This window comes from Linepithema humile, chromosome 3 (genome assembly GCF_040581485.1).
Source record: "Linepithema humile isolate Giens D197 chromosome 3, Lhum_UNIL_v1.0, whole genome shotgun sequence".
Lineage (NCBI taxonomy): Eukaryota > Metazoa > Arthropoda > Insecta > Hymenoptera > Formicidae > Linepithema > Linepithema humile.
In genome coordinates this window covers 20,284,418-20,311,970 of record NC_090130.1, presented here as the reverse complement: position 1 = coordinate 20,311,970, position 27,553 = coordinate 20,284,418, and the positions used below count along the sequence as shown (strand labels likewise).

Here is a 27,553-nt window from a genome sequence, read left to right as displayed (position 1 = left end):
TCCGAGGCGGCTACCTTTTTCTCTCTCTCTCTTTCCATTTGTCCACCGCTGGTTATTATAGTGGGACAGACTACACCGGTTTACAACTATGCACATAGTGCGGTAGGCCTTTGAACGGTGCGCGCCGCGTGCGCCTACCTTTCATCCTCACGATTCCCTCGCTCCTCGTTCTTTTGCTATCGTCCGTTTTACGTCACGCGTCATCACAGTGCTCGCTTTCCTACCGTACGGTAGGCTCTTGTATTCGGCGCTGGTAAACAAACGAAGTGGCCGTCAACTCTTATTTAGTTGTCAACAGTCGCATACCGGGGAGAGGGAAGAACGAATAAACAAGGATCTCTGATACAGGAGAAGAAGAATGTTTAAATGATTTAGTATCGATTACGGTATGGTAACACGAAGTGGCGCTTGGAACATTTCGTGAAGAAGGAGCATTGTTATCCTGAGATCAAAATCTGCTGAGCAGGATGACAACGTTGCGCATTATTTGTCTTGCCGCAACATTTTTCCCGGTTTTCGGAGTTTCGCACGGTTACAAATTTATGGTAGAGAATTTTCAAGTAAGTACAAAATGATCCATATGAGTAAACATAAACAAGCGTATCATAAAAATTACGTAGCGCGTCTCATATCTAAAAGATAATTGTAAGAAAAATACGATGCAAATTATTGGCGGAAAAAATACGTGTACTTTGTTTTCATCGGTGAGCTCTGTCTTGAAAATGAAGTGTGTATCGCACTTTCGTCAAAATTCACATCTGTACTCGAATCGTTTTATTTTTGTTTACGAAGGGCTAAATTTTTCACTGCCTTTTGTTTTAAGTTTTACTTGAAAATCTTTTTCGCTATTGACAAGCGGCTACGCCATTGATGGGAAACGATCTTGCGGCGCGTCGTTCTCAGAAGTAAACGTTCCCCGCTCGGAAATCGCCGTCCCTTTTCTTCGCCACCGCGTCTTATCCGACGCGGCCAAACGCCGGCGTCCTTTGATGTTGCGACCGTGTCAGCCTTTTACGTATCGCGCATACTCACGGCGGTCATCGGTCTCTCTTCGCCTTTGACAAATCGTCTTCTGATATATCGCGGGCAGCAAACGTGTTTCCGATTCGAATCATTCACGCCGCAAGAGAAAAACAGGGCTCGGTTTTTATTGCGTTGTCGATATTTAATTATTGAACTATCGAAGAATGTCGCTCGCGATAATTACACCGATAAGTTAATCGGATATAGAATCATAGATCTTAAAATCCTGATTTCACATAGCGTTCTCTATTTTCAAATTAAAATACAAATACATATAACAGCGTTTCAAAGGCATCGTGCTTTCGGAGTTCAAATTTGTCATCTCAGAAATGTAGTTGTTACTAAAATTTAATGCAGATAAATATTTCAATAATATACACAAGTGCCAAAAAAAATCGGAAAGAATAAAAATGTTCGTTTATTTTATTATTTTATTTAAATCGTAATATAAAAAAAGGTAAATTCTCACTTTATGCTGTAACTTTAGACTTATAAAATTTGTTTAGTTAGGACAATTTCTCAGGTAAAAAATGTCGAGCGTAAAGCATTTCAAGATATGTAGATAAAATCGTTACCCGTTTTACGATTCACCGATGACGACTGTCTTGCCTGAGATAAATGTCAGATTACATTTTTTTAGAAACTTACACTTTTTACAGACGGATTATATAAGCAATAGAAATTTTTTCTCAACGAAAAAGGACACGAACTTGGAAGAAAACTCGAGTTTGAAAAAAAACACTGACTCGGAAGAGAATGGAGAAGCTACATTTATTAGCTACTCTAACGGTTTCAAAGACGATTTCCTATTCAAAAACGATTTCAAGAATATACTTTCTCGAAATCGCATAAAGAGAAGCAATGACCAGTTTAATCAAAGTTTGGAATCTCTTTTGAAAACATTAGCCGAGTCATTGGCAAACAATTCCACAGTGGACAATATTGTCGTATTGAATGAGTCGAATTTTTTAAATATACATGATGATGAAGACCGTTGTCAAACGTGGCTAGACAAAAGGGAGAAAATAGAAGCTATTTTTCCAGGTAAGCTACCTTTCACGCTGCATTTCATGTTAATCTTTTAAATAGCTTTATGCTGAGACCCAAATCGAAATCGGAACCGGAACCGGTGACCCTTCGTCTCCGTTCGACGAAACCAAAACTAACTGAAACTGAACTGAAATTTCTTAAAATTACATTGGAGAATTTATAACACCATAAACGGATTAAATTATTTTCAATTTACGGTTTTTTTCAGTTTTTTTTTTATTCTTACTCTATTTTATTATTTTATTCCTTTTTAAAGTAGTATAAAAGCATTTTCCAGAAATAATATACTTGTTATTTTATATATTCTCACTGGAATTCAAGGCATCTTTCCGAAATTTCTGACAGTTTTTTATCTTTTTACCTTTTTTACCTTTTTTACTTTTTGACCTGAGTCCAAACTGCATGCAGCTGTTAAGAATACATTTCATTTTCGACGCGTTTATGTCCTTGTTTGAACATATCTCACTACTTAAACACTTGAAATTATTTGTAAATTATTTTGTTAAGTCTTTTATAAATTTTAGTTGATTTTGTATTTGAACCTCATCGTCCGCGTGCAAAATTAGGTACGTACTCAACCAAAACCTTTTTTTCGAAAAGAGTATAAAGAAATTTTCAAAAATATTTCAAATTTAAGAGGAAAATATATAAAATAATAGGTATATTATATGTTATTTCTGAATAAATGCTTTTTATACTACTTTAAAAAAATCAGTCATTAATATTTGAACAATCTATTTGTACTAATTTTCTCTAATTGCAATGTCGATTTTATAAATCTGTTATTTAGCGCATTTATAAATTGCATACAATTTTGTCGCGTATGTCGTGCGGATCCCTGATTTCGAGAATATATTTTATAATCCGTACTATTAAAAAATTACTAACTATTATATTCTATTAGCGTTTTCGGCTGAACGGATTCGAATCGATCCGAGAGCGATTAATCGTCAATTTGAATACAAATTCAAGTCTTCTATTAGCAGAGACGATCCAATGACGTCATTAATCACTCTCGAATCGAATCAAATCCGTTCAGTTAAAAATGCTATATGTGTGCGCTATTTGTGTATTATTTTTTCAAATGGATATCTGCTCTGATTTGGAAGACATTAATTCTTCGGGATCGTTTAAATACTTCGTGGACATTATATGTGTACATTTTATAGGATCTATCAATGATTTGCCCTCGTGTCCCTGTCGATATCCCAACGACATCGTTTACGAGAACATGCTTTGGGACAAGAAGCGACGGATGAAATTTCGGTGGCGCGATGCGAGCAGTGACTTACAACGGCTCAAGGTTTACAAACCCGGAGCCGCTTATTGTCTGCGATCTTTTCCGAGTGCCTCAAATTCTGGGGCGCAACATTGCTGCTACGATCAGAATAGAAAACTGTTGACCCGCGGCTCCGGCGCGGGTACCCCATACGTCGTCAGTCCGGATGTATCGTATATATTGCACGATAAAATTGACTTAACACCTTGGCGACTCTGCAAGGGTGATTTTACTAGGTGCGTATTCGCGTAATGCACGCGGCATCTCCGCCAGATCTTATAAATTAAAATTCGATTAAAATATTATTAGGGACAAGTTTCCATCGTCTTAAAAGCAATTTTCTGTAATATCTTCATTTTTAGATCAAATATTTTCTACTATCTATCACTTATCTATTAGTTTTTATTGCCTTTCAAATAAAAGACGGATACCGTGATAAAAGAAATATCTATTTTTCGAGTTTTGTGTATCTCTAAGAAAAGCGAAATATTGACAATTACTATTGCATATTTTTATTGCAGATACAACAAAGCAAGAGTACCAAATAATGACAATAACTGCAAAATAAATCCAAAGGAGGAAGTGTATCAACTTCAAGTAGAGAAAGCGAAAGATTTTTAAAATATAGCAATTGCCGCAACTATACCAAAAAAAGCAATACTCGTGTTTACCGCCATTACCATTTTAATTGTTCCTTAAAGAGAAAGAAAGACACAGAGAAAGAATAATTTAATTAATTTAACAATTCATATGTAAAATAAAAATAAATTTTAAATTACAATTTTAAATTTGCTTTAATTATTTTCCTTCAACATAGTAATTTAGAAAACTCTCTCGCATTTTTAAAGCATATTGTATACATTGGCCAAAAATAAACAATTTTCTTCTCCAATCACTGTGGAGAATATAATCACGCGTTACATTGATATGGCATAGCACGTGTTTTAACGTATGATTTTTTTCGAGTTGCCTGATGGACAGCGCAAGCCATCTAGTGATTGCACTTGACATTAGATGGCCGAGACTCAGTGACGCTACCACTAGAGAACGCCTGCTGCTCGTCATGCACGTGTAGTGATAGTTTCCATGGTTACGGCTTGCAACAATAAGATGAAATAATTGTGTACTTGTCAAAGTGTGTCGCGAAGTTCCGTTACTTAATATACTGGTTTCTTAGCGGCGCACAGCTGAAGAGTCACGCGAATAAAATGGACTGGACTAACGATCTCGAAATCACTTCCAAAAAGGTGATTCTAGATGATTTCAATCAATCTACTCCTATTATCCATAAAAGAATTCATTATTTAAAAATTTGATAAATTGATAAACTAGAAGTATTGCAAGCATGGTCGCTCGAGTACGAAATATTAATCAATTTTCAGTTGATACCTCGCCTAGGCAGGCGCGCAGGTCAGAGCAACTTGCAAGAAGAGAACAGATCTGACGACGATCCTCTGGAGAGTCCAATTTCCTTATCATCTGGAAAGTCTATACCTGCACAAAGACCAGTAGCACCACCTCGTTTGAGGAAAACCGGCTGGGGCGATGAATTAAAAAGTGGCAAGTATGTAAATTTACATTATTTACAAGAGTGTAAAAAACACTAAAATTTAGTTATTAAATCAGTTCAGCAATTCTTTTTTTATTGCATAGATCAAGGATGACATCAAATATTATTGAACAGTGAGTATAATACATTAGATTAAAGAATCAGACATCGGTCACTGATAGACTGTCTCTTAGGGAACGTTTTCGAATAGCTGAAAAGGAGGAGCAAGAAGATGGTAAGCTAAGACTCTGTATATTTATGGCAATAATTCTATATCGACAAAGAAAAAATATGGAAAAATTTACACATTCTCTTCAGCATTATTAATCTTTATGTTTGTAGATATTCCTGTCATACCAGATTTAGATGAGATTCAGGAAGATTATATTTCATCTGAGATTGCAAGTGCTCCAACGTAAGTATTTATCATTATATTAAGTAATAAAAATTAATCCTCTCTATTGGGAATAATTATTTAAAAATTATAGATTACACTTTTATATCATATGTAACATATTATTCTTCAATAACTTATGACATCCTATGATTATTTGGAATAAATAGAATCTCACTAAGTAAATTGCAAACTAAAATAGAATAAAATAACCTTCAGAATCAACGCAAATAGAGTGACTGCATACGAGGAATTGGATACTGATCTGGTGAAAAATGCGGCATTTACATCATTAGATGGTGTCAGCCTTTCTCTCCTTGCAGAAAAACTCTATAATGAAAATTTAGTGAAAGAACCAGACGAAGTTTGGAATTGGAATCTTCTTTTCACGCAAATTTCTTCTGAGATTAATAGCGAGACGCAGAAAAAAATTGAAACTTAAAGCTTTAATATAAAACTGTAGAAATTTGAACGCGTTATTATTAAAATATTTTTATATTTTAAAGATAAAAAATAAAACTTTATATATAATAAATATACTTCCGATTAGTAATATTCATAAATTGTTTTCCAAGATATAGAAATAATCCTATAATAGCTATATTTAATCATAACTGTAATTCAACATTCCCAAATAGAAGTCTGTAAAAATGTGCAGTATTTTGCTTTGCGTTTGATCAAGTTTATACTCGTTTTATTATTTTTTAAACGTGCTGTGTAAAATATAATAACATCATTCATTAAAAAATTCGAAATCACTTATTATACAACTCAACATAATATAACATTATGGATTAATAAATTGATAAATAATTAAACTACAAGTTTATTGTACTTAAGTAAATAATTATTATTAATAATACAGAAATAATTTATATCTCAAATGAAACTATTCTCAGATAATAACTATATCAAAGAAGTACGCATAACTTGTCGAACTTATTGATACCGAACCAATTAATACATTAATTGGAAAAACAGAAATATTTTACTTTTTCATAATTTCATAAATATTTTGTTAAAAACATATATTGTTAAAAATATTAGAGATTTATTGCTATATGTATATCTTATTTTTAATGAAATTTATTAGATAGATTATTAGATAGGTATTATAATTAATATTTATCTTAATAATTATTAATAATTATTCATGTTTTTAATTTATATCTATCTAATTTCATTCAAAATAAGATATACATATAGCAAAAAACCTCTAATATTTTTAACAATATATGTTTTTAACAAAATATTTATGAAATTATGAAAAAGTAAAATATTTCTGTTTTTCCAATTAATGTATTAATTGGTTCGGTATCAATAAGTTCGACAAGTTATGCGTACTTCTTTGATATAGTTATTATCTGAGAATAGTTTCATTTGAGATATAAATAATTATTTCTGCATTATTTTTTAAAAAACTATTCCAAAGGATATGTTGTAACATCTTTTTCGTGGGATAGTTATTACTATTCTACAGCACCTAATAAAAATAAGCATACTTTTTTTATATAATTCGGGTATGCGCTATCGATCGAACCTATTATCAACTCAATCGGCCCAGCCGTTATTGAGATCCGATAATCTCGGCTCGTTCCAATTTTCGGGCTCGCGTAAAGATACACGGTCGGTCTTGCGCTGCGCGTGAACTTGGCGCGAGACACTACCGTATCTCTTGATATCAACTGGATATGAGATGTCACGGCCTTTTTTCACAACTTGAATAATTTTGACCGACGTATAAATATTTACATTCAAATAGAAAACCAAGTATTTCTTCATTCTTTTGTACTGAACATTTTTCGACAGAAAGGTTTGTATTGTATTTAGTTACCTGGCTCTAGTTAGTTGAATCGGACACAATGTCAGAAATTATTGTAACTAAAGAAAACGTGTGGCAATATTACGAGAAATTGTCGGATTGGGTAGCAAAATGCAAGTTTTGTGCAAATAAATATATGTATATCGACGATCGATGGTTTTATGAACATATACAAAGAACACATCAAGAAATATTTGAATACGAAACATATGAAGGACGACAAGAATGGCCGTGGATATATTTCAAGTATGCGTATAGTTATACGCATCCGTTATCCAATATATGCACCTTATATTTAAAATGTCTTCTCTGTGGTGTAAATTGTGATCATTCTACTATTGAATCTTTAGTAAATCATTTACGCAATCATTCTAACAATAAGAAAGAACTGGAAGATTACGTGTTTCACGATTGGGTGAAGAAATATTGTACAAAATGTACTGATTTTACAATGGACTGTAATTTGTGTTTCTTAAGTAAATACAATTTTTCTTTGGAGAACCATTTAAATGAACATATAACTACACATTCGGACAATTTGGGAAATGAGCTAGAAACATATGACATAGTCACTTCGTTAGAATACGTTCAGGATTCAAAAATTATAGAAATTCAAAGAAACATGTGGGAATATTATTATAACAATTTGCCGTATTTTCAAGCAAAATGCAAATTTTGCGTCTTTCAGTGTTGTTACGTAGATATTATAAATCTCCACAGCCATATAGAAACAGAGCATAAAAAAATCTTTGATTGCGAAAAAATACTCGAAGGAGCAAAATCGCCATGGATGTATTTTAAGTATTCGTACCAATATATTTCCAATAAATACAGATTTTATTCAATATGTTTAATCTGTTGTGTAATTTTTCCGTTTACTATGAAATCTTTAAAAAATCACTTAACGTACCAGCATTCTGATGAAGAACTAAAGAATTACACGGGAATATTTCACGATTGGATATGGAAATATTGCAGACAAAGTGATGATAATAATGAAGTAAAGTGTAACATTTGTTGCAAAAACGTATCTGTTTATATTTCTACTGCTATGTATCATACAATTAAAGAGCATCCAGAAGAATTGCAACGGAATATCTCCAAAAAAAAAACGCAAAAACTGTGGCAAAATTACATAGATTTGAAGGATTTTCAAGCAAAGTGCCGATTTTGCAATTTTCAATTTTATTACATCAATACAACAAACTTTAGTGAACACGTAAAAGAAAAGCATGTGGAAATAAATAAGCACGAAGAAGCATACGGCGAAAAATGGCCGTTCAAGTATTTCAAGTATCTTAACTCAGTTGTCTTACAATGTTGCTTCTGTAATTTAATTTGTTCATTTAATAAGCATGACTTGATAAATCACTTATATCATTATCATTTTTCTTACGTTTTCATATCGAATTACAATTATAACTGCTGGATATGGAAATATTGTGAAAAAAGAGGAGAAGTTGAGGTGCAATGTAGTATTTGTAGCAGCAATATATCTCTTGATGTTCCGTTGTTGTACTTCAATCGTCACATTGAAGACATACATCCCAATAGACTGACAAGTACACAGAAAACGTATGACATAGCTGGACCATCAGGAAGCCAACCAAATTGAAGAAAACAGGTGACAATATGTTTTATTGATATTATTGTTATATATTGTTAATATTTTTATAATTAATTTTTTAATTTTTTCGAATTGTATTTAATTTAATAAATATGTAATGAGAAGAGCAATAACCAGACAATTTGTTTTTAATAAATATTAAAAATATTTACGTAGATTTATCCAGAATTTGACAACGGAATGATGATAACGGCGTTCAAGTAGTATCACAATCAACAATAATGGCAATCTTAATTTTGACGATTCAAATAATTTGAAATACACGAGATGACTTGTTCCACATCACGGATACTTAATTTTAATTTTATTTTCTTGTATCTTTATGTTCATGTATCTTCGTTATTTCTCGTATTTTACGTAACGAACTTACTATTACAATTTCTGTAGAGATCGCGGAAATGTAATACACCAGTTGTTGGTAAAATATGACAATTTAATTTTACTAGTTGTATTTGATCTATATAAGATTGATGCAATATTGCAATATTGTCGCAATGTTGCTGCAATGTTTTGTGCTGTGTTGGGAACTTGAACTAATTTTATCCTAAGTTTATTTAAAAATGTATAGTTATTTTTATGATTAAAAGATAGGAATAAACGTAAGAATAATAGAAACAATAGTAATAAAATTTAATGTAATTTAGTGTAAAATGTATGTATATTATGTTACTAAAATTAAATATATTATGAATCTAATGTAAGAATATATATAAATAGTGTTTGAATTTTTTAATTACAAACATCTAAAAAATTGTGTCATTTTATTATTTTTATATAATGCATATTTAAAAATTTTTTGTCTATTCGCCTAATGTTATAATTCTTCATTAATTTAGTTTTCGGCACATGAGTGTTGTAGAAATAGAAATGACATATTTGGATGACACGCGCGCGCGTATGTAATAATTCGAGACTGACAATGAATACAAACTTGGATATATGACATGTAATAATAATTTTTATATTTATAAAATATATACAGGGTGGCCGATGATTGCTGAATCACCTCTCGGGTGTAGGTAGAGCGGGTTAAACCGAGTAGAAAAGTCCTCTACCATTTTGCGATTTTCAATAATTAATGAGGAATTAGTTAAAAAATATCTGCCAATTCGCGCGAGTTTAAGCGCGCGACGAGAAGAGTACCCGTGGCGATACAGCCAAAATAATAATAATAATCTCGGAAATAAACGGAAATTAACTACGAAGTGACCGGAGGTATGTAAGACCGAGTTTCCACCACACTTTCGTCAGCTGGTTATTCAGATTTAATGTCACCCAGAATGTTTTAGTAGATATTGGTTGATATTGTGCGCGTTCGAAGTTCAGAATAGGAAGGTGGATTTTTGACACATATGGTGAGTAAAGCTGACGAAAATGTTCAGTGTGGTGGGAACTCGGTCTTACATACCTCCGTTCACTTCGTTGGCGGGCAGCGCGCGACACGTTTAGACCCAACTTCACGACTTCATATCTCCGGTTCTGTTAATCGCAGATAGCTCCCCATAGTCGCATTTTTTTCGTCATAAAGTCTACTTACAATAATGTCCTATGCACTTTCCTCGTCCGAGACGTCGGAAATGTTTACGAAGGCAAAATGTAAAAACTTGGTATTTTCAAGCGATTTCTAATTTTTTTTACTCAAACTTTGAACCGCTGTATCTCTGAAATTATTTGTCGCACAGAGCTCTGATTGGTATTATATTATTTGTACGAAAATAGAGAAGATAAAAGTATTCTACGACTTTTACGAATTTCTCCATAGTTTCGTAGATATAGCACAAAAAGTGAAAAGTCATACATATTTCAGCTTATTATTTACTATCTTTCGCTCTGAAATCGTGAACGCAAAATGAAACTTATAATATTTACACCTAAATAAAGCATTTAAAACAATAAACAGCCTTTTGGGAATTATTTTCTGTTTAATGTCTCTGGGGACTGGCTTATCAAGTGCAATAATGATTTAATCAGTACGCTCAGGGCCGCTTTTATACTTTTGGAAGTCTTAGGCGCAACATCATTATGAGGCCTCAAAAGAACAAGTCTATTTCAGTTGATCAAATTCATACGCATTTTTTTTAAGTTTATTGAAAATAAAATTCAACGTGCATTACATGATGCAAAAAGGCGAAATTTAATGAACAATTACTACTTACAAATTTTTCAGTGGCCTCTAATTTTTATGTTATGAATTTAATATTTAAAAGTATTTTATTTTGCAACTATAACTAGGCTGTTTTTTATATTGTTATTTAGAAATAAGGAGTAAGGAGTTATTGAGGAGTAAGGTTTTAAAATAAGGCTCCGGCTTGCGCCTTATGGTAAATGCGGCGTGACTACTTACTCTTTTCCATGCCGATGCAATTTTGTTTCAGAATTGATACAAAAGATACATAATATACAATTGATACATAATGTACAAAAATATATGAATACCCACACAGCATGCATATTCGGGGGATGTTCAGAGGACATCCCGAATATATCGTATCTCTCAAAGATATCTTCGGAATATCTTCTGGACATCTTTGGATATGTGTGCTGTGTGGGTATTGTTTAAGTCGTACATTGAAGATTGATGATTGCAAATTGGGGACTGAAATCCGAATTTTTTAAACAAAGTAGACTAAGTTAAAGATTATTTGACTGATTTGATTGAATTTTAATTTTCAATTCGTAAATTTCCAAAGTGCGGTCAATATGGATTATGCAGATATAATACGGAAATCTTTTTACGAAGACAAAGGACAATGCTGAGAAGAGACAAAAAAACATTTAAGGGTCAAACCATAAAAAATGGCGAACTGCTATCTGCAGTGCCTGGATATGGAAGCGACAAATTACCTCGTCTGACCTATTCGAGTTCCCCCCAATTTGGAAATCGCGGTACTTCGAGGAGCGACGTGAAGACTCAACCGTGCAGGCGTGCAAATCCGAGGTCGTAATAAAACTACCACGAATATACATGCGCAATCGGGAATCTGACACACAAGCTACTTGAAGCTTACGACAACGTGACAACACTTACTGAGCAGATCTGCCATATCTCTACGTTAGCGATCAATGTTCAGTTGTGCTATCACTAGCACACGCTTCCGTCATTACTTTTCGTAGCAAACTATATAAAGTGAACTTCATGTTGAAATGTACATGCGAGAAATCAATGTCCAGAATATCCTTTAAAAGATATCATACTAGCTCTATTTCCTTAAAATATTATTTCAAGTGTCTCTGTAGACATTTTATTAGATGATATAATTCCGTTAATAAATTATTAATGAAGATTTTACGAGTTTTTCTTAAAATATTAAGTTCTGAAAGACAATTTATTAAGCCAAACGCCATCTAGTGGCAGATGGAACCTTGTTCTTTCACCGATGAGTGAAAAAGCACGGCACATACTGTAGCTATCAGCTTGTATCACTAGCCTTATAGTCAATTAGAAGAATATTAAAATACAATATATGAAGAAAAATTAAAATTAAGATTTACGAGAATGTAAAAGAGGAGTTAATGAGAGCTAATATTGAAAAATAAATATGAAACTATTAGAAAATCAACAAGGTGACTAATAATCACTTATTGTTAGCTTTAACCTAAATTAACATAACCTCAGTCAGTTATAAATTCTAAATAATAAGGGACAACGTGTTAACATTGGAAATTCTGCGTATTAACTGCGTGTTCACTGTGTTCGCATCATAGTCAAGCCTGTTTGTCAAACTCATTAATGATGACTGAATATTGACCGTGGGCGACTATTGACGTTCTTTAGTCCATTTAATGTTCATATTTGTGCCGATGCTTATCAAAACCTAGTTTAACCCGAGTGTTGTGAGTGTGCGCGTACCGAACGATTGATTATGTGATGACAAATTAAACTTTTTAACTTTCTTGCGTGTTTGAATCCACATTGATACATTAATGATACGGTACATTGTTATATACCACCAGAATTTGGGAATAAGTATCAAATGATTCAAAGTAGCTGCTCCGTAATTATTTAGTAAGTACATTACTCTTTTGGAAAATGTGTTAATTTAAGACATAATTACTTATATAAATTAAAACAATAATTATAAATAATTATAAATTATAAATAATAATTATATATATTATACTTTTAAGCGCTATAATTATTGTAATTTTAATTAAAAGTATAATTTGACACATCTTAATTTAAGATATTTAATAGATTTAATTTTTTTTAGATTTGAGTAAAAAAAATACATGAAAAACATATAAGCAAATATAGCAACATGTTTAGAGATACGCAAAAAATTGTGGTGGAAGATGGGCTTGCTCCATCAGCCGCATACGTCATAAATATTAGAATGGAAGATTTATTGGAGAAATTAAAATTATTAAATTATGACGCTGAATTTGTGCAAGAGCTAAAAATGAAACCAATAAACAGGTAAGACGTTATGTTTTTAACGCAATATATTATGTTTGACATATGATAAGCTTATCACATATATTTGAAATATACAGGCACTACTTTGTAATTCCGACAAATCCCGGCGAACAGTTTTATACATTCACTTGTCTGGCTGCGTGGTTGATTAGAAAGTCTGGAAAAAGCATCGAGATGCCACAAGAGTCTGACGATCCTAATTCCACGATAGCTTTAATCTTGGATTATCTCAGAGAAATTAACATATCCGTAGAATTTCCACCCAATAAGCTTAAACAGGGCACTGGAGAACATGCAATTTATGTTTTGGATAATTTGGCTGACAATGCTCTAAAGGTGGAAAAATTCAAATGGAAAAAGTAATTAATGTTTCTTTGTTTTAATTTTTTATACAGGGTGTTCTAGAAACAATAATCCAAAGAAAACCTAGCGATAAGGGACATTTATTACCCCCTGAGCGCAATAAAGGATTATCTAAAATCCAATGGACTAATCGACACTGCGCAAATGGCCTTAACGAGTGGGTTTCTTAACGAGACTACTGTAACTTATTTAGCAGAAAAATATTTTAGTTATTCTTAAAAATTTCAGCTGAATCCATACCTATAATCCTATATTGGTTCAGGGGGTTAGTAATGATCCCCTATCGCTGGATGTACTTTGGACTACTGTCTCTGGGACACCCTGTATATGATTAATCATACTACTGATTTATAACTGAAAACGTTAGGGTAAACATTCCACCTGACGAACCTACACCAGAGCCAGATATCGAGGACGATGATGCGGAATTAATTTTAGAAAAAGTGGAGGAAGAAATGATGGCTGATTACGATGATGACGATCAAGATATTTTGCACATAGACGATATTACGAAACTTTACGGTCAAAACGTCGTATGTAGAATTTTATCTTCGGATATGAAGATAATCGCATATGAAGATAATCCTATTACATGCAATGTTACTTATTATTATGATTTTTTTTTCAGAGCGAAACGAAAAAACCAGACAGTATCTTAGAATCTAATACTAACAGAGACGAATGGCAATTAGAGTTGGAGAAAGTTCTACCTCGGTTGAAAGTGACTGTTAAGACAGGTATCGTGTGATTGTATAGGGAAAATCGGCTTTTTAATTGAAGTGTTCATTCAGAATAATTGCTATTATGTATTCCAATTTTTCACAGATTCGAGAGATTGGAGATCGCATCTCGAACAAATGAAACAATTACGTACAAATATTGCGAGCAATCTAAGTGGTACAAAAACTCACTTAAATAAGATCCATACCGATATCGAGGGTACTTTAGATAAGATCAAAACTAGAGAAACTTATCTAAATAGACAACTGGAACCCTCCTTAACAGAATATCGCTCATTGCAGGTGAGCTTACGTTTTACGTATATACAAGGAAGAGCCAAAAAGGAGTCAAACCTCCGGGAATCCCGGAGTCGTCTGTTTTACCGACTTTTTTAAAATACACTTTACTTTTTTTTGGCTGTGTAGAATGAAAAATCCTTTCAAATCGACCGTCCAGACTGTATTAGCATGTACTTTTAATTATAGAAAAGGATTTTTCATTCTACACCAAAAAACAGTAAGGTGTATTTTTAAAAAGTCGGTAAAACAGACGACTCCGGGATTCCTTTAACAGGGCGAAAAGGGATTGTAAATTTTAGAGTTACTTTTTGACTTTCTTTCGTATATTACACCAAACACAACATTACTCCGCAATAATGCTAATGAATTTAGGAAGAGCTATCAAAAATCAAAGAACAGTACAGAGATGTTAGTGGCGGTGTCACTGAACGGACCAGAGTTCTTAACAAATTAATGGAAGATTTGGAACATGTGAAGAGAGAAATGGACGAAAGAGGATCTAGTATGACCGATGGAAGTAAGTACAAAATCAGATATCAGAAATAATTCGGATATCTCAATGTTGATCTTATTTCAAAATATCTGCAGCTCCGCTTATCAACATAAAAAAGACAATCACAAAGATGAAGAATGAAATCTCCGAGATGAATATTCGAATCGGAGTACTGGAATATAGTTTGATGTGCGCGAGGATACGAGATCGAACGCAATTGCGGGAGGATATGAATAGCACGAGTGCTTCAGTAATAATTTAAATCGTACAGTCTTATTATTTGCTACATATATATATCCTAATCCGTCCGACGGCCGTATAATATAACACGCGAAGAGAGTCGCGTATCTAGTCTTGAAATCCGTCCATGTGATGTCACACGCGAAAAGAGTCGCGTGTCTAGTCTCGAATCGTTACGTGTATCGTTACCGCGGGTCCAATTTTATTCTGCCTTCAATAAAGTTACGATAATGCAACAATACAGAACTGACCGTACTACATTAATTCCAGTGTGGAGCATACGAATTTTTCGTTAGCACTTTATACGTTTATATGTAACACGTAATTGATAACTGATATGATCAGAGTGACTGTTTTAATTGCATTTCGCTGTGTTGAATAAATCGTTTTCTTATTGTTATTCTCGTTGGAAATCTTATTTTGTTTGCTTGAAAACCTGTTATATTTATTAAAAATTCCAAGCTTCTTTCCATATATATCGCGGCCTTCAAAGTTGTTGATTGTCCATAATGTCGCGCGACAACACACGCGCGCACGTATAACGATGTAGAATAGAGGGGTGATGCGTGTGTATGTCCGAGTTCGACATCCTCGAGGATTGGTAAGCGGCACAGTCGGCGCGCGAATTGAGCGCATTCATGACTTGCATCGCAGTTCGAGTTGAGCGCAAAGTTGAGTGCCGAATACCCGTATGACGCGTGGTGTAAAAAGAAACGCGAAAGGTGCACTTCGACTCTGAGGATTAATTTTGACGGGTGGGTAAAAACGTTTGTCCATCATTGATCTTCGATCTGACTTCTTATCAAATTCTCAAGTTATCGATGTATGCTATATCGAGGTGAGATAATATACGTTTACTAAATACGTTCATTATCACTGAAATATCTTGATTATCGTATATACTCATCGGAGAACGTATTGTTGAAATAAAATTTACGAGATACGAAATAATCTGAAATTTACTGATTCAGATATATGCATTGCGGCGTTTCACTTCTATCGTTTGCCACGCGAACAAAGAATTTATCCGACTAAGGTTTGTAATTACACACCTTTGTGCGATTAAGTACAATTCGGGTATTTCAGTATCGAATAACAAAAAGTAATTCAGCAAATGAAGATAACTGTTATATGCATCACTAAGATTATCACTATAATTTATAAAAAAAATTTGTATTTAATTTGTGATGACTCATCTAACTTTATTATATTCATATATTTAATCTTTTTCAAAACAATCTAAAATTTACGAGAAAACTATTTTTTATTAATTTTACTTCTCATAAACTTCTCGTTATTTGAAAAACAATGCACATTTAAAGTGCAAATCGAGAGATATTAGAAATGATAACTTATATTTCTTATCACTGACAAAGATTACATTTGAATTAGCAGCTATTAATATTAACTTCAGTTCGCAACAAACTCAGATTCATTTATCTCTGTCGGCTGACAGGATGCGATAAAATAGGATGTAAATTTTTTACAGATTTGCTCGGTGCTATTATGCTATGCGCAGACTGGTAAAGTGTTTTCTCCTCGTCACTTTCTCTTCAGTAATTTGTTCGCATTTCTATTTTACGCGTATCTGACGCGGAACATGTTAAGCAATCGTTGATATATTGCGATGTACGCTAAAGAATTATAATAATATAATAAATAAAACATATGAAAAAATAACAATATTTTTATCTTGAAATGATTTTCTGTCGAGCACATTTTAGCAGTATGTATTACAACAGTTTATTCCAAAAATAATACTAAAGCAACTGCGAAAACAAACTTAGCATAAATAAATTATTTGCATTGCATTTAAACTCATGCATTTTTTTTTTTTTGTAGAAAAGAGATACATAACTAATTTAAATTATACTCCGATAAGAAAACACACTAAAAATGAAAAAATATCGATTAAATATAAAAAGATTAAATAGCTACGAATTTATTAAACTCAAAAATACGTACTTTTATGTTCACTGATAGGAAAAAAAATTTATTTCGCGATGTCGATTGACATCCGCATAACAAAGCTGATTATAAATAAAACAAACGTGATAAAAATATCACAAAACATTTTATAATCATGCGCAGAAAGTGTCTGACTAGAATGCACAAATATATATAAATTACAACATAATATTTATTAAATTTAATTCACATTTTCAACATTTTAATTTGTTATATTAAATTTCGATAACTTTTTCAAATATTTTTCTTCAGAAGCCGCGCATTAACAGTTACTTGCAGAATTGTGTTATCTTTTTACTGAAATTTTAAAATAGATTTTAAGAAGATGTAAATTTCTTGTTCAAAGTTATTTGAATTTCTAATTTAAATATTGCTTTAACATGCTGTATGTCAATACGTTCTTGAAATCATTTCTGCTATGTGTCATCGTGAATATTTATCTCTTATTAAAAAGATCTTTGGAAAGAGTCACGCCCGTTGATTCATCCCCGTTTAACGTACACATGTGTGAATAAAAAACTATCGTTCCACGGATATTTTTATCTACAGTTTGAATGATTTACCAGCACATCTGTTATACATACATGTATTCATGGTTGCGAACATTGGAATAAATGCGAACTTTGAGCGATGATCATGAAATATATTTATAAAAAAGTAGATCGTAAAAGAATGCAGTTCTCCCACTTGCATATTCACTGCTGAATGATTAGTCATTGTCGATTTATCGAACGACGAATTAGTACTTGCAAAGCATTGCGCTTGCCGTCTAATCCGCCTACAATTTTTCCTTGAAGGTTATACGTTATAGTTTTCAAAAAATGACCGATATTATCGAGATGACTGTCGTAGAAGATGACACATCGACTCTTAGAGTAAAGTAAGATGTAAATTCACTAGACGTAGATTCTCATAGAATGAAATCATATGTGCTAAGAAAAACACGATAGATATAATCGTATCGATTTCTTGGTTATTAAGAAATTTCGGTCTAATTCACTTTTTATCATTCAAGTTGCTTAATTATTACGCAAACATCATCCACATTGACAATGCTTGAGAAATTCAAATAAACTCAATTGAAGTAAAAATATATCTGTTCTAATCAGTGTATTTTTTCAGATCTTTGCTTTGATTAATTATATCTGAAATCTCACATGTTTACTTCAATCTTTTATAAATTTTTACCAGGAAATTTTCTAACGTTTTCAAAAAGAGAAAAAGTGATCGCATAGCGAGTTTAATAAATACAAAAATGTTAAAAAATCACATGTTTGCAGTTTTGCTTTAAAGATTTAAAAATAAGAAAGTTTTCATAAACATAGATAAAAAGACTTGCTTCTATAAACGGTTAAAAGTGGTATTTTTCTTAAGTGTAAAATAGATAACAAATCCTTATATAATATATTCTTTATTTATTAATTTTATTTAAACGCAATTTTACTACGCAATAAATAAGATATGTACGAAAAAATTGTCTAAAGATAACTGTATATAAAAAATAATTGTTTACTTTGTCTGATATCTAGAAAAGTCGAACATAAGCTCGTACTACACATTATTGTAAAATATTATTTCCGTGTTTTCAACCGCAGTTGAAAGGAGAAAAGGTGTCTTGTACCTACTTTTAAGGAATCTTATCTTAGCTTGATAAAAATGAGATGATTGCTTTGCCCAATATTTAATTTTATCAGGATGAAATACTTGAAATCTGACATTGTTGTTAATGTCACTGATATTCACATTCAGTCGTCAGACTTTGTGCCGGACGGTTATATTCTAATACTGGATTCCGATATACGTATAAATGTTTGCGAAAAAATACACAGAAATAAAATAACGATTTTAACGTGTCGGAAATTCGTCATAAATTAAGAGAGCATCGCGCATTATAATATGAAAATAATCGTGAAAATTCGTGATCGCACTTAATGAATCACGTCTAATTAGTTTCTCGAGGAAAAGCAATCTGTCGTTAAAAAAAAATTGGTAAAATGATCGATCAATCAGTTGTTCCAGAAAGTCCTAATGCACGCAGATATGCGACTGCTTCGAAAACATCTGTGCGGTAAGAATTTTCGCGAATATATCTGTGCAGAATATCTCGATACAACCGAATAATTAATTCAACGATTTTTTAGCTAATTCTAAATTTAAATCACAAATTGGGTACAACGTTTAAAGTATCGAAAACATGACCATACGTCTACGCTGCAAAATAACTTCAAGAAATTTGTTTTTATTTATTCCGCTCGCCTGTCGTTATCTCAATCCTTAAAATTGTCTTTTATCTTAACTCTTAAAATTGTTAAAAATCTTCCGATACAGAATTAAAAATAAATTTTTGTATTGTTCGAACTTATTAGTTTATTCTACACTAAATTCAAAAAAATTATCTCGTTTTTTACAGAACTGTTATTTGAAATTCAAAAATGAACGAAGTAATTAAATAGTTACTCATTTGAAGATAATTTTTCCAATAGCATGCAAATTATCTAGACGTCACATACATGTTATTTAGTTATTAACGTTTTCACTTATGAAAAATACTGCAGAATATAACATAACAAACAATAATGTCAAAATAACATTATGTAACGTCACGCCACGTTACGTGATTTTTACTTCCAGAGCAATTTTTCTTCTGCTCTTTAACAAAATATTTTTGTAACATTTTCCTTATCGCGTGTAAAAATAACATAAAGTAAAAGATAAGTTTAAGCTGAAAAATTTATAGTATTTAAATTTTAATGTTGAGACTGCAAACATCACAAGGCTATAAAGCGGAGAATATTTCACAATCTAAACACTTTAATATTATATTATATTAATTATTATATTATATAATATATTATATTATATAATATTATATAATATATTATATTATATAATATTAATTATTATATTATAATAAATTTAATTTGTAACATTAAATTATATGCATTTATTCACGATTTATTTTTTGAGAACAGCGTGTGCTATCTTGCTTTTCCTTGCTGTTATTTTTCGCTGCCTTTTTTTAGCCACAAATTTTCTATTGTCTTTCAAATCTTCATCTTTATTCATTTTTTCCTCTTAATTAATATTTAATTATACGGCACATCGCGTTAAAAAAATTAATTTTGCTCTTTTTTGCTTGTGTTATATTAGTTTTGAGTGTAGAAAGTGCAACACAATATTAGCAGAAGGAAGTAATAAAAGAGACTGAAAACCAGACTTATAACCCACAAGTCTTCCGACGCGCGTGACGCGTGCACTATGAAATTTTCATGTACATATGTGCAAAAATTACAATTTTGCGTAATCAATGTGTGCCGTAAACTGTATTGCAAATATTTTAATGCGAGACAACTTTCCTTTCGTTCCAACCAGTGGGCCTTCAATATAGCGAGATAAATACGACGAAGTAGGTTAGTGTTGGGTTAGCACACCCAATATAAGAATTTACATAACATCGAGCCAATCGCACATATATCAGTTTTATAAATATATAAAAAATATATTTATTTACATTTCAATTAACATATGATGCATCCAAATTATGCAACGTTATTTTAGGGTGTTTTATAAGAAAGGACACTGTTAGCTAAAAGCTATGTAAACATGTTTGACCTTTTTAATTATGGATAAAACAGGCATGCAAAACATACTGGACCCCAGAATGTTTATTTTATGCCTAATTAGAACTGCTGTATTTATTATTTTGCATATACTATATGCAAATATTTCATAAAGAATATTTGCCTTGACCTGGTACATGCTAGAATATATTATTTCATTAGATATTTTTGCACACTATTAGAAGTACTCGTTGTTCCATGAATGATTTTGTACACAATCACTACTTTTGTACAATCACTACTCTTTCTTGCAACATCAGATTCTATTTACAAGAGATTTTTTAAAACTTAGTAATTAATCACTTCAGATTAGTCTAGACAGAGTGGATAAGAGTGGATAAGAGTGGACAAGTCTAAAACTTGAGATTGTAGAAGTTTATCTTGAAAATATTTCGATGCAATACAGTTTGCGTAATTTTTTACAGATAGTACTCATTAATTCAAACAAACACAAATCAAGCTACTTAATTTTGTAAGAAACGTTTTGTGTGTGCACTGTGTAAACGCTACTGTACAATTCTAATGTTATAAAATAAAATTACTGATAATTTGTTTATTTTTTAGACCTGTGATTCCGGCAAAAATGGGGAATAAAAAAGTTATAGTTACCTCAACAGTCGGTATAATAGTCATGATTCTTGGCATAGTTCTGGGATCGGTTTGGATTACTCATCTATACAATTGGACTATGTTAAAGGTAAGCTTAAGAAGTATGAAAAGGTTATCAAATTATTCATATATGTTAGATAATCTATGTTTAATATGTTCAATGCACACATTTTTATGTAGATATTAACATTAACACCAACATCTATAAGTTACTCTATGTGGAAGGAGACTCCGATTCCAATGTATTTAAAGTTTTATATGTTCAACTGGACAAATCCACACGAGTTTCAATCATCAAGGGATGCGAAACCACATTTTGAGCAAATGGGGCCTTACGTTTTTCGGTAGCGTTACTTCTGCAAAATTTGTTGCGATATTTAACGTGACATCAAGGTTAGAAAGAGATCATATATATTTATTTGCAGAGAAATTGATTATAAAGTGAACCAGGTGTGGAATGATAACGGAACTGTCACATTTCAAAGAAGAAAGGTTTGGTTTTTCGAAGAATCATTATCGAATGGGAGCCTATCTGATCAAGTAACCAATCTAAATCCAATAGTTGCGGTAAGGCATTATTGTATGTAGGCGACTGAAATGTATAATTTCTTGTGCGTGTTACATGACAAGTGATCTCCAATTCTAGACGATTGGACATTTCGTAAAAGATAAACCTTCGTTTGTACGTAAGTTGGCGAATGGGTTTATAGTACGTCTAGGAGAGAAGTTAGTAATAACTAAGAGTGTAAACACGCTAATATTCGAGGGATTCAATGACACGTTGTTGGAACTTGCGCGACAGATGAAAGCGACTAAATTACCTTATGATAAGTTTGCATGGTTTTACGCGGTGAGTGTAGTGAATCTAATGATGTATCATGCATCAAGCAATTCCATGTAGCCCTTCAAATGTAAACTATAATCTTTTTCCTTTCTTACAGAGGAATGGTTCTGATAGTTACGATGGTACATTCAATATGCTGACTGGAATAAATAGCTTCTATAAGATGGGAGAGATAAAAGAATGGAATTACAGTAACAGAACGGATTATTACAAAAGTTCATGTGGTATGATATCTGGAACGGCTGGCGATTTTTGGCCACCTTTACCGAAAAATCATAATGTATCTCTCTTTGTGCCTGACATTTGCACGTGAGTAGCAAAATGTATTGTAGAGAATAATACATATTACACTTCACTTAATACAAAAGCAGATAAAACTATCAAAATAAATACTTGAATTTAAATATCAATCATACATTTTCTATATTAATTACGCAGATCTTGCTATCATTCTTTATCTCAGAAATATATTTTTCTTGGTTTTAAAAAAGTTGATGTTAAATTTTGGATAGATTGAGTTACAATTTGCCAATTATACTCTTATATAAGTATTGTTTGTGCATATAAGTTATTTATATTAATAGTAGAAATTAAATTAACATAATCCACTTATTGTTTAGATTTCTGAAGTTAGCATACGCAAATACAACGACGTTTGAGGGTATAGTAGGGAAGAAATATATTGGAGATGAAACAATGCTTGATAATGGTAAAATTGTGCCATCGAGAAAATGTTATTGTCCCAACGGGAATTGCGCACCTAGTGGACTTTTAGATATTTCATACTGTAAATATGGAGCGCCGGCGTTTGTTAGTATGCCGCACTTTTATCTGGCAGATCCGAGTTATAGGAATGCTATATCAGGAATGGCACCTGATAAAGAAAAGCATCAACTACTTCTGATAGTAGAACCAGTAAGTATTTCACATAATTATATCACCAGCTAAGTTAGAAACGGCAAGTATATTATACTGTGTGGATATTATATGAAAAAAAATTTTTAAAGACTACAGGTATCCCATTGCGAGTTAAGGCGCAACTGCAATTAAACTTGTTGGTGGAACCAGTGGAGTATATGAGGTAGATAGACTAGATTAGCTGTAGGTACAGATAGTTTGGAATACTCTCTCTCTTTAAGAACATTTTATTTAATTTATCTTCAATTTTTTAGCATATTCGAAAATATCAACAAGACTTATATTCCGATGATGTGGTTTGCCCAAGAAGCTAATCTAACTGCCAGTTATGCGAGTACAGTTAAAATATTTTTAGTTCTTCCGACACTGGGCACCGTAACATGCTTCGGAATAGCCGGCATTGGAATCTTGGTATTTTTCATCGGAATTTTTATTTACATTCGACAAAAATGGCGAGGAGAGGAAGGTCAGGTGTTATTATCCAAATATGACAACAACGTTACGAATAATCCCGTCGCATAGTAATTGCTTTTCCTTTAGTGCCATCGATAGCAATAGGGTATTTTTACTTGCTTTTTACTTTACTTCCTTTACGATGACATTCAGGCTTCCTTCTTCAATTTGCAAAATAATTATAGAACAGAGAAAAGACTGTGTCAATGTCTTATAAATATTTGATGAAAAACAGTTAAAGTTTCGTAAGAGTATAAAAGTGCCTACTTTCAGCTGCTAGTGTAGCTAGGGATTCAACAAATAATCACTAATAAGGGTAGTTCAAATAGTCAATAAGATGTAAGTGTTAAACAAAACAAAGTAAAAATTTATTTCTACATTCGATAAGATACGAAATAAATATAGATTTTATTCAATGCTATGAATTCATGATATAATATGCGGAACACGTTGGATCATCCTTTTGATGAGATGTGCAAATGCATATTTTGAAATGCAGTAAAAGAAAATCTATTAATATTACTGGCACTTTATTAGATATGTATTACGGCAAAAAGAGATTATTTTAATGAAATTAGAAATTGTTCCTGCTCTCTACAGAAGAGACTGTTTCAAACAAGTCAGGAATAATTTTATAGACATTTGAAACTTTAATATGTACATAAGAGAAATTTGATTCTAGCGATTTCTCTGTTATGCCTAAGCAATAAGAGTTACCATTCCGAAAACTGTATTCATACTTTTATTACACGGTGAAGGAATTCGCGAGTTTCGATTTTAAGGGATATTATTTACATTTTTTTAATCTTGAAAACATTAACCACTTCAGTGGTAGACTTTTCCGAAGGGTTTGTGCCAAAAGTGGTAAGAGTCAAAAGTTAAAATATCGAAAAACGGTGAGACACGGGTTCAAAGTTTTCGAAAAAGCTACTTTTCGGAATGGATGTGGATCGTCGAGTGGGGACTCATTTGAAAGGGCTTTTCAAGACGATTATGATTGTGTAAACCAAAATGTGGGGGGTCGTTAAAATATTTAACCAGCTAATGATAGAGGTAAAAAAGAATTCTTTATTTTGACATCTCAAAAAAGCCTTTGTGGACCAAGTACTATGCGAATATGTTAGAAATTATTGGTTTGAACAATTAACAGTCGTCATATTGGATCCGCCATTTTAAATTTTGCAATTTTGACATCAAATTCGAATTCAGCAGCCCAAAAAACCTTAGGGTATTAAAGTTTATACAAATTTGTTAAAAATTATTGAAGTTATTTAAAAATGTACATATATGACACATTACCACGTTTGGCACTTTTTTTTGTACATATATGATACATTACCACTCAACTGGTTAAGCAAGAAGTTCAAGAAATAGTAAAATTACGCGTCTAAAAATCTATTTCAATAGAAGAAGTAGATTTTAATAGGCGAAATTTTACTATTTTTTAATTTTTACTTTTAATTCTTTAATCAAAAATTACGAATAAAGGTTGACGACATATATATGGTAAAACATAAATGTTGTGCAAATGTGTAAGTACGAATAATATGGAAGAATCGTTAGTTTGGAAGAATATCGTCATAAAGTTAAAGGAGTATCTAAAAGATTGTATGTGATAAATATATCATAGTCTACAAAAATAGTAGGATCTCGCTTCAAACAAAAAGTAAATGAACAAATATATATTATATATTTGTTCGTTTACTTTGAGATCTACATACTATGTCTTATTAAATGTAAAAAAATAATAATTCCGACGGTCTTTTTCCAAGCCAACAATTTTTTTTGTTTGATCATGTATAAAATCTCGGGAAGAAAAGTTTACAATCTTGGAGTGCTCAAAATCGTAGGGACCGATAAGGGCTGTGATCTTGGGTTTAATCTTCTAACAATTATTTGTCACGATTGTAGCCTTCTGACGAAATGCAAACTGTTCACTAATAATCTCAGAATCCACATAAATAATCGATAGGCAACAAATACAACGCTAATGGATCATGTGCAGCGAAAATTTTTATCATTTGATGCAAGTTTTGTTGAATGATTGAATTATGGCAAAATTAAATGTTGCAGTAAGATGCGGGAACTTTAGAAGATATGTTCAGAAGCAATGAATATCGCATTATATGAAATTATTAAAAGATCTGTTTATTTTATACTGTTTACTCTACTGTTTACTCTATAAATAAAAGCTCTGAAGAATATCAGCTGAATTAATTTGGATTAGTAAATCCAGATTAACATATCACTGTAACATTCGCTTAATTTTGTACTATGATTTCCGCAGCTTCGGACACAGTAAAATATATTGTATTCTCGCACGATTGAACTTTAATACTTGTAATCCTAAATATCTGTGATATTCACTGGAGAAAATGTATGTGCGCGAAAATATTGTGAAAAAATATAAAACCATTTTATCGAAAGTGCGCATTATTATTCATCGTACCTTTATTGCGATTATATGAGAGATCCTTGTAATATAATTTACTTAAGCTTATACTGTTTTGTGTAAAAGGGAAGCTTATGTAATTAAGGGTGTAATTAAGGGTTTTTTTCTGCGAAAACTAATGGAATAGTTAAAGTGATTAGCCTAGAATTACGACAAAAGAAAGAATTCTTCTTATAAGTATTTTTATCGATAACTCGATAATCTTGAATTTTCGGACATTAATTAAGTTATAAAGCATGTCACATTTACCCAGTCATGCTTTATCCAGATGACAATTGATTCTGACAGCAGCTGAGCTAATTTTGAAACGACACTCCGTGCATAACAATTTATCGAAAAGTTTCTTTAATTTATTCTCGCTTCGAAATGCTGCACATTTAGCATTTTAATACCACCCTGTTAATGCATTTTCAATGATGAACGCGATTTAATAAGCTGACAAAAAGATACTTTTTTTTATAATATTATGAAACAGTTTTTATAATCAAACAATTGCGCATTATTTTCTCAACGTTAGTCTTTAATTAAAATTGTAATTAAATATAGATACATATCAGACTTCTTTCTTTCTCCCTAAATTTTAAACTTTCTACCGCATAATGTTTTGCAACCTTTATTATATTTTCCGGATGAATTCTAATTAATTCCTAGCTTATCATCCATTGTTTGTCGATAACTAATTAACGAAAGATGATTGGTTATATTTGTTCTGTTTATTCTGCGGCATTTTCTATGCAAAGTAACAAGATTAATTTCTTTCTGAAGATTTGCATTTCTTTATTCTCTTCACTTTTCGAAATTCTTTTTGATAAATAATAAATCTATGTAATAAAGAAAAATAATATCTCATATCCAAAGTCTCGGAACAGTGATCTGTACAAGCTGTCTTTACAAAGGACTTCACAAAAAGATAATGAGCAGAAAATGTCTTGATCTCTTTTTTATGAAACTTTTTATTAAAGTAAAGTATTAAAGTATAGAGATGAGACAAAGCTTTATTAAAAAAAATTGGCTTAAGATTTTTATTATAATATATACGTGTGTTATTAAATAATAAATATCTGTTCTTTAATACCGCAATAGAACCGCAATAATCCAATGAATTATTAGGAGTACAAATTAGTTCGGTCCGTTTTCCAAAAGATAACTCTAACTGTTGTGAATGGTTTATAGTGACAGCTGATTTTGGCGGTTTCAGAGAGGTTAGACATCTGCTAATAATATTCAGTTTATATCGCTTTGAGTTTCATACAAAAACCTTGATTTTTACTGTGTTCGAAATGTCGAATTTTGTGCTAACCAAGCAGCATTTGCGGGAGGTTTTAATTTTCTGCTTTAATTGGAAGAAAAGTGCAGCTAAAGCCCATCGAATGCTTTGTCGAAGTTTATGGTGACACTGCTCCAACTGATAAA

The 27,553-nt window shown here is 31.9% G+C and overlaps 4 protein-coding genes across 12 annotated transcripts; all 4 read left to right on the top strand.

Annotated features, from left to right (window-relative positions):
• The first annotated feature begins 142 nt into the window (after positions 1–142).
• LOC105671544 (isthmin) lies at positions 143–4,140 on the top strand. Its single transcript, XM_012365801.2, has 4 exons — positions 143–560; positions 1,683–2,067; positions 3,243–3,588; positions 3,874–4,140. Exons 1-4 carry the CDS (start codon positions 468–470, stop codon positions 3,971–3,973), a joined length of 924 nt encoding a protein of 307 aa, XP_012221224.1. The 5' UTR covers positions 143–467; the 3' UTR covers positions 3,974–4,140.
• Positions 4,141–4,384: 244 nt separating this feature from the next.
• Positions 4,385–5,953, top strand: IFT43 (intraflagellar transport 43). The gene is made up of 6 exons (XM_012365803.2): positions 4,385–4,599; positions 4,735–4,916; positions 5,006–5,035; positions 5,096–5,136; positions 5,244–5,316; positions 5,515–5,953. The coding sequence occupies exons 1-6, from the start codon at positions 4,561–4,563 to the stop codon at positions 5,735–5,737; spliced, it is 588 nt and encodes a 195-aa protein (XP_012221226.1). The 5' UTR covers positions 4,385–4,560; the 3' UTR covers positions 5,738–5,953.
• A 6,166-nt stretch (positions 5,954–12,119) lies between these two features.
• IFT57 (intraflagellar transport 57) lies at positions 12,120–15,676 on the top strand. Its single transcript, XM_012365800.2, has 8 exons — positions 12,120–12,750; positions 12,956–13,161; positions 13,239–13,520; positions 13,892–14,057; positions 14,153–14,261; positions 14,350–14,546; positions 14,916–15,060; positions 15,132–15,676. Exons 2-8 carry the CDS (start codon positions 13,004–13,006, stop codon positions 15,296–15,298), a joined length of 1,224 nt encoding a protein of 407 aa, XP_012221223.2. The 5' UTR covers positions 12,120–12,750; positions 12,956–13,003; the 3' UTR covers positions 15,299–15,676.
• Positions 15,677–15,826: 150 nt separating this feature from the next.
• LOC105671541 (protein croquemort-like) lies at positions 15,827–26,114 on the top strand. 9 transcript variants are annotated; one of them, XM_012365796.2, is made up of 10 exons: positions 16,042–16,114; positions 16,248–16,312; positions 21,429–21,561; positions 21,654–21,817; positions 21,899–22,040; positions 22,120–22,323; positions 22,415–22,626; positions 22,938–23,232; positions 23,325–23,398; positions 23,490–26,114. In XM_012365796.2, exons 3-10 carry the CDS (start codon positions 21,448–21,450, stop codon positions 23,755–23,757), a joined length of 1,473 nt encoding a protein of 490 aa, XP_012221219.1. In that variant the 5' UTR covers positions 16,042–16,114; positions 16,248–16,312; positions 21,429–21,447; the 3' UTR covers positions 23,758–26,114. The 9 variants fall into 9 exon arrangements, with proteins under 9 accessions (XP_012221215.1, XP_012221214.1, XP_012221219.1 ...); XM_012365792.2 differs by lacking the exons at positions 16,042–16,114; positions 16,248–16,312 and adding an exon at positions 15,827–16,031; XM_012365791.2 differs by lacking the exon at positions 16,248–16,312 and having other exon boundaries at positions 15,827–16,114.
• Positions 26,115–27,553: the final 1,439 nt, after the last annotated feature.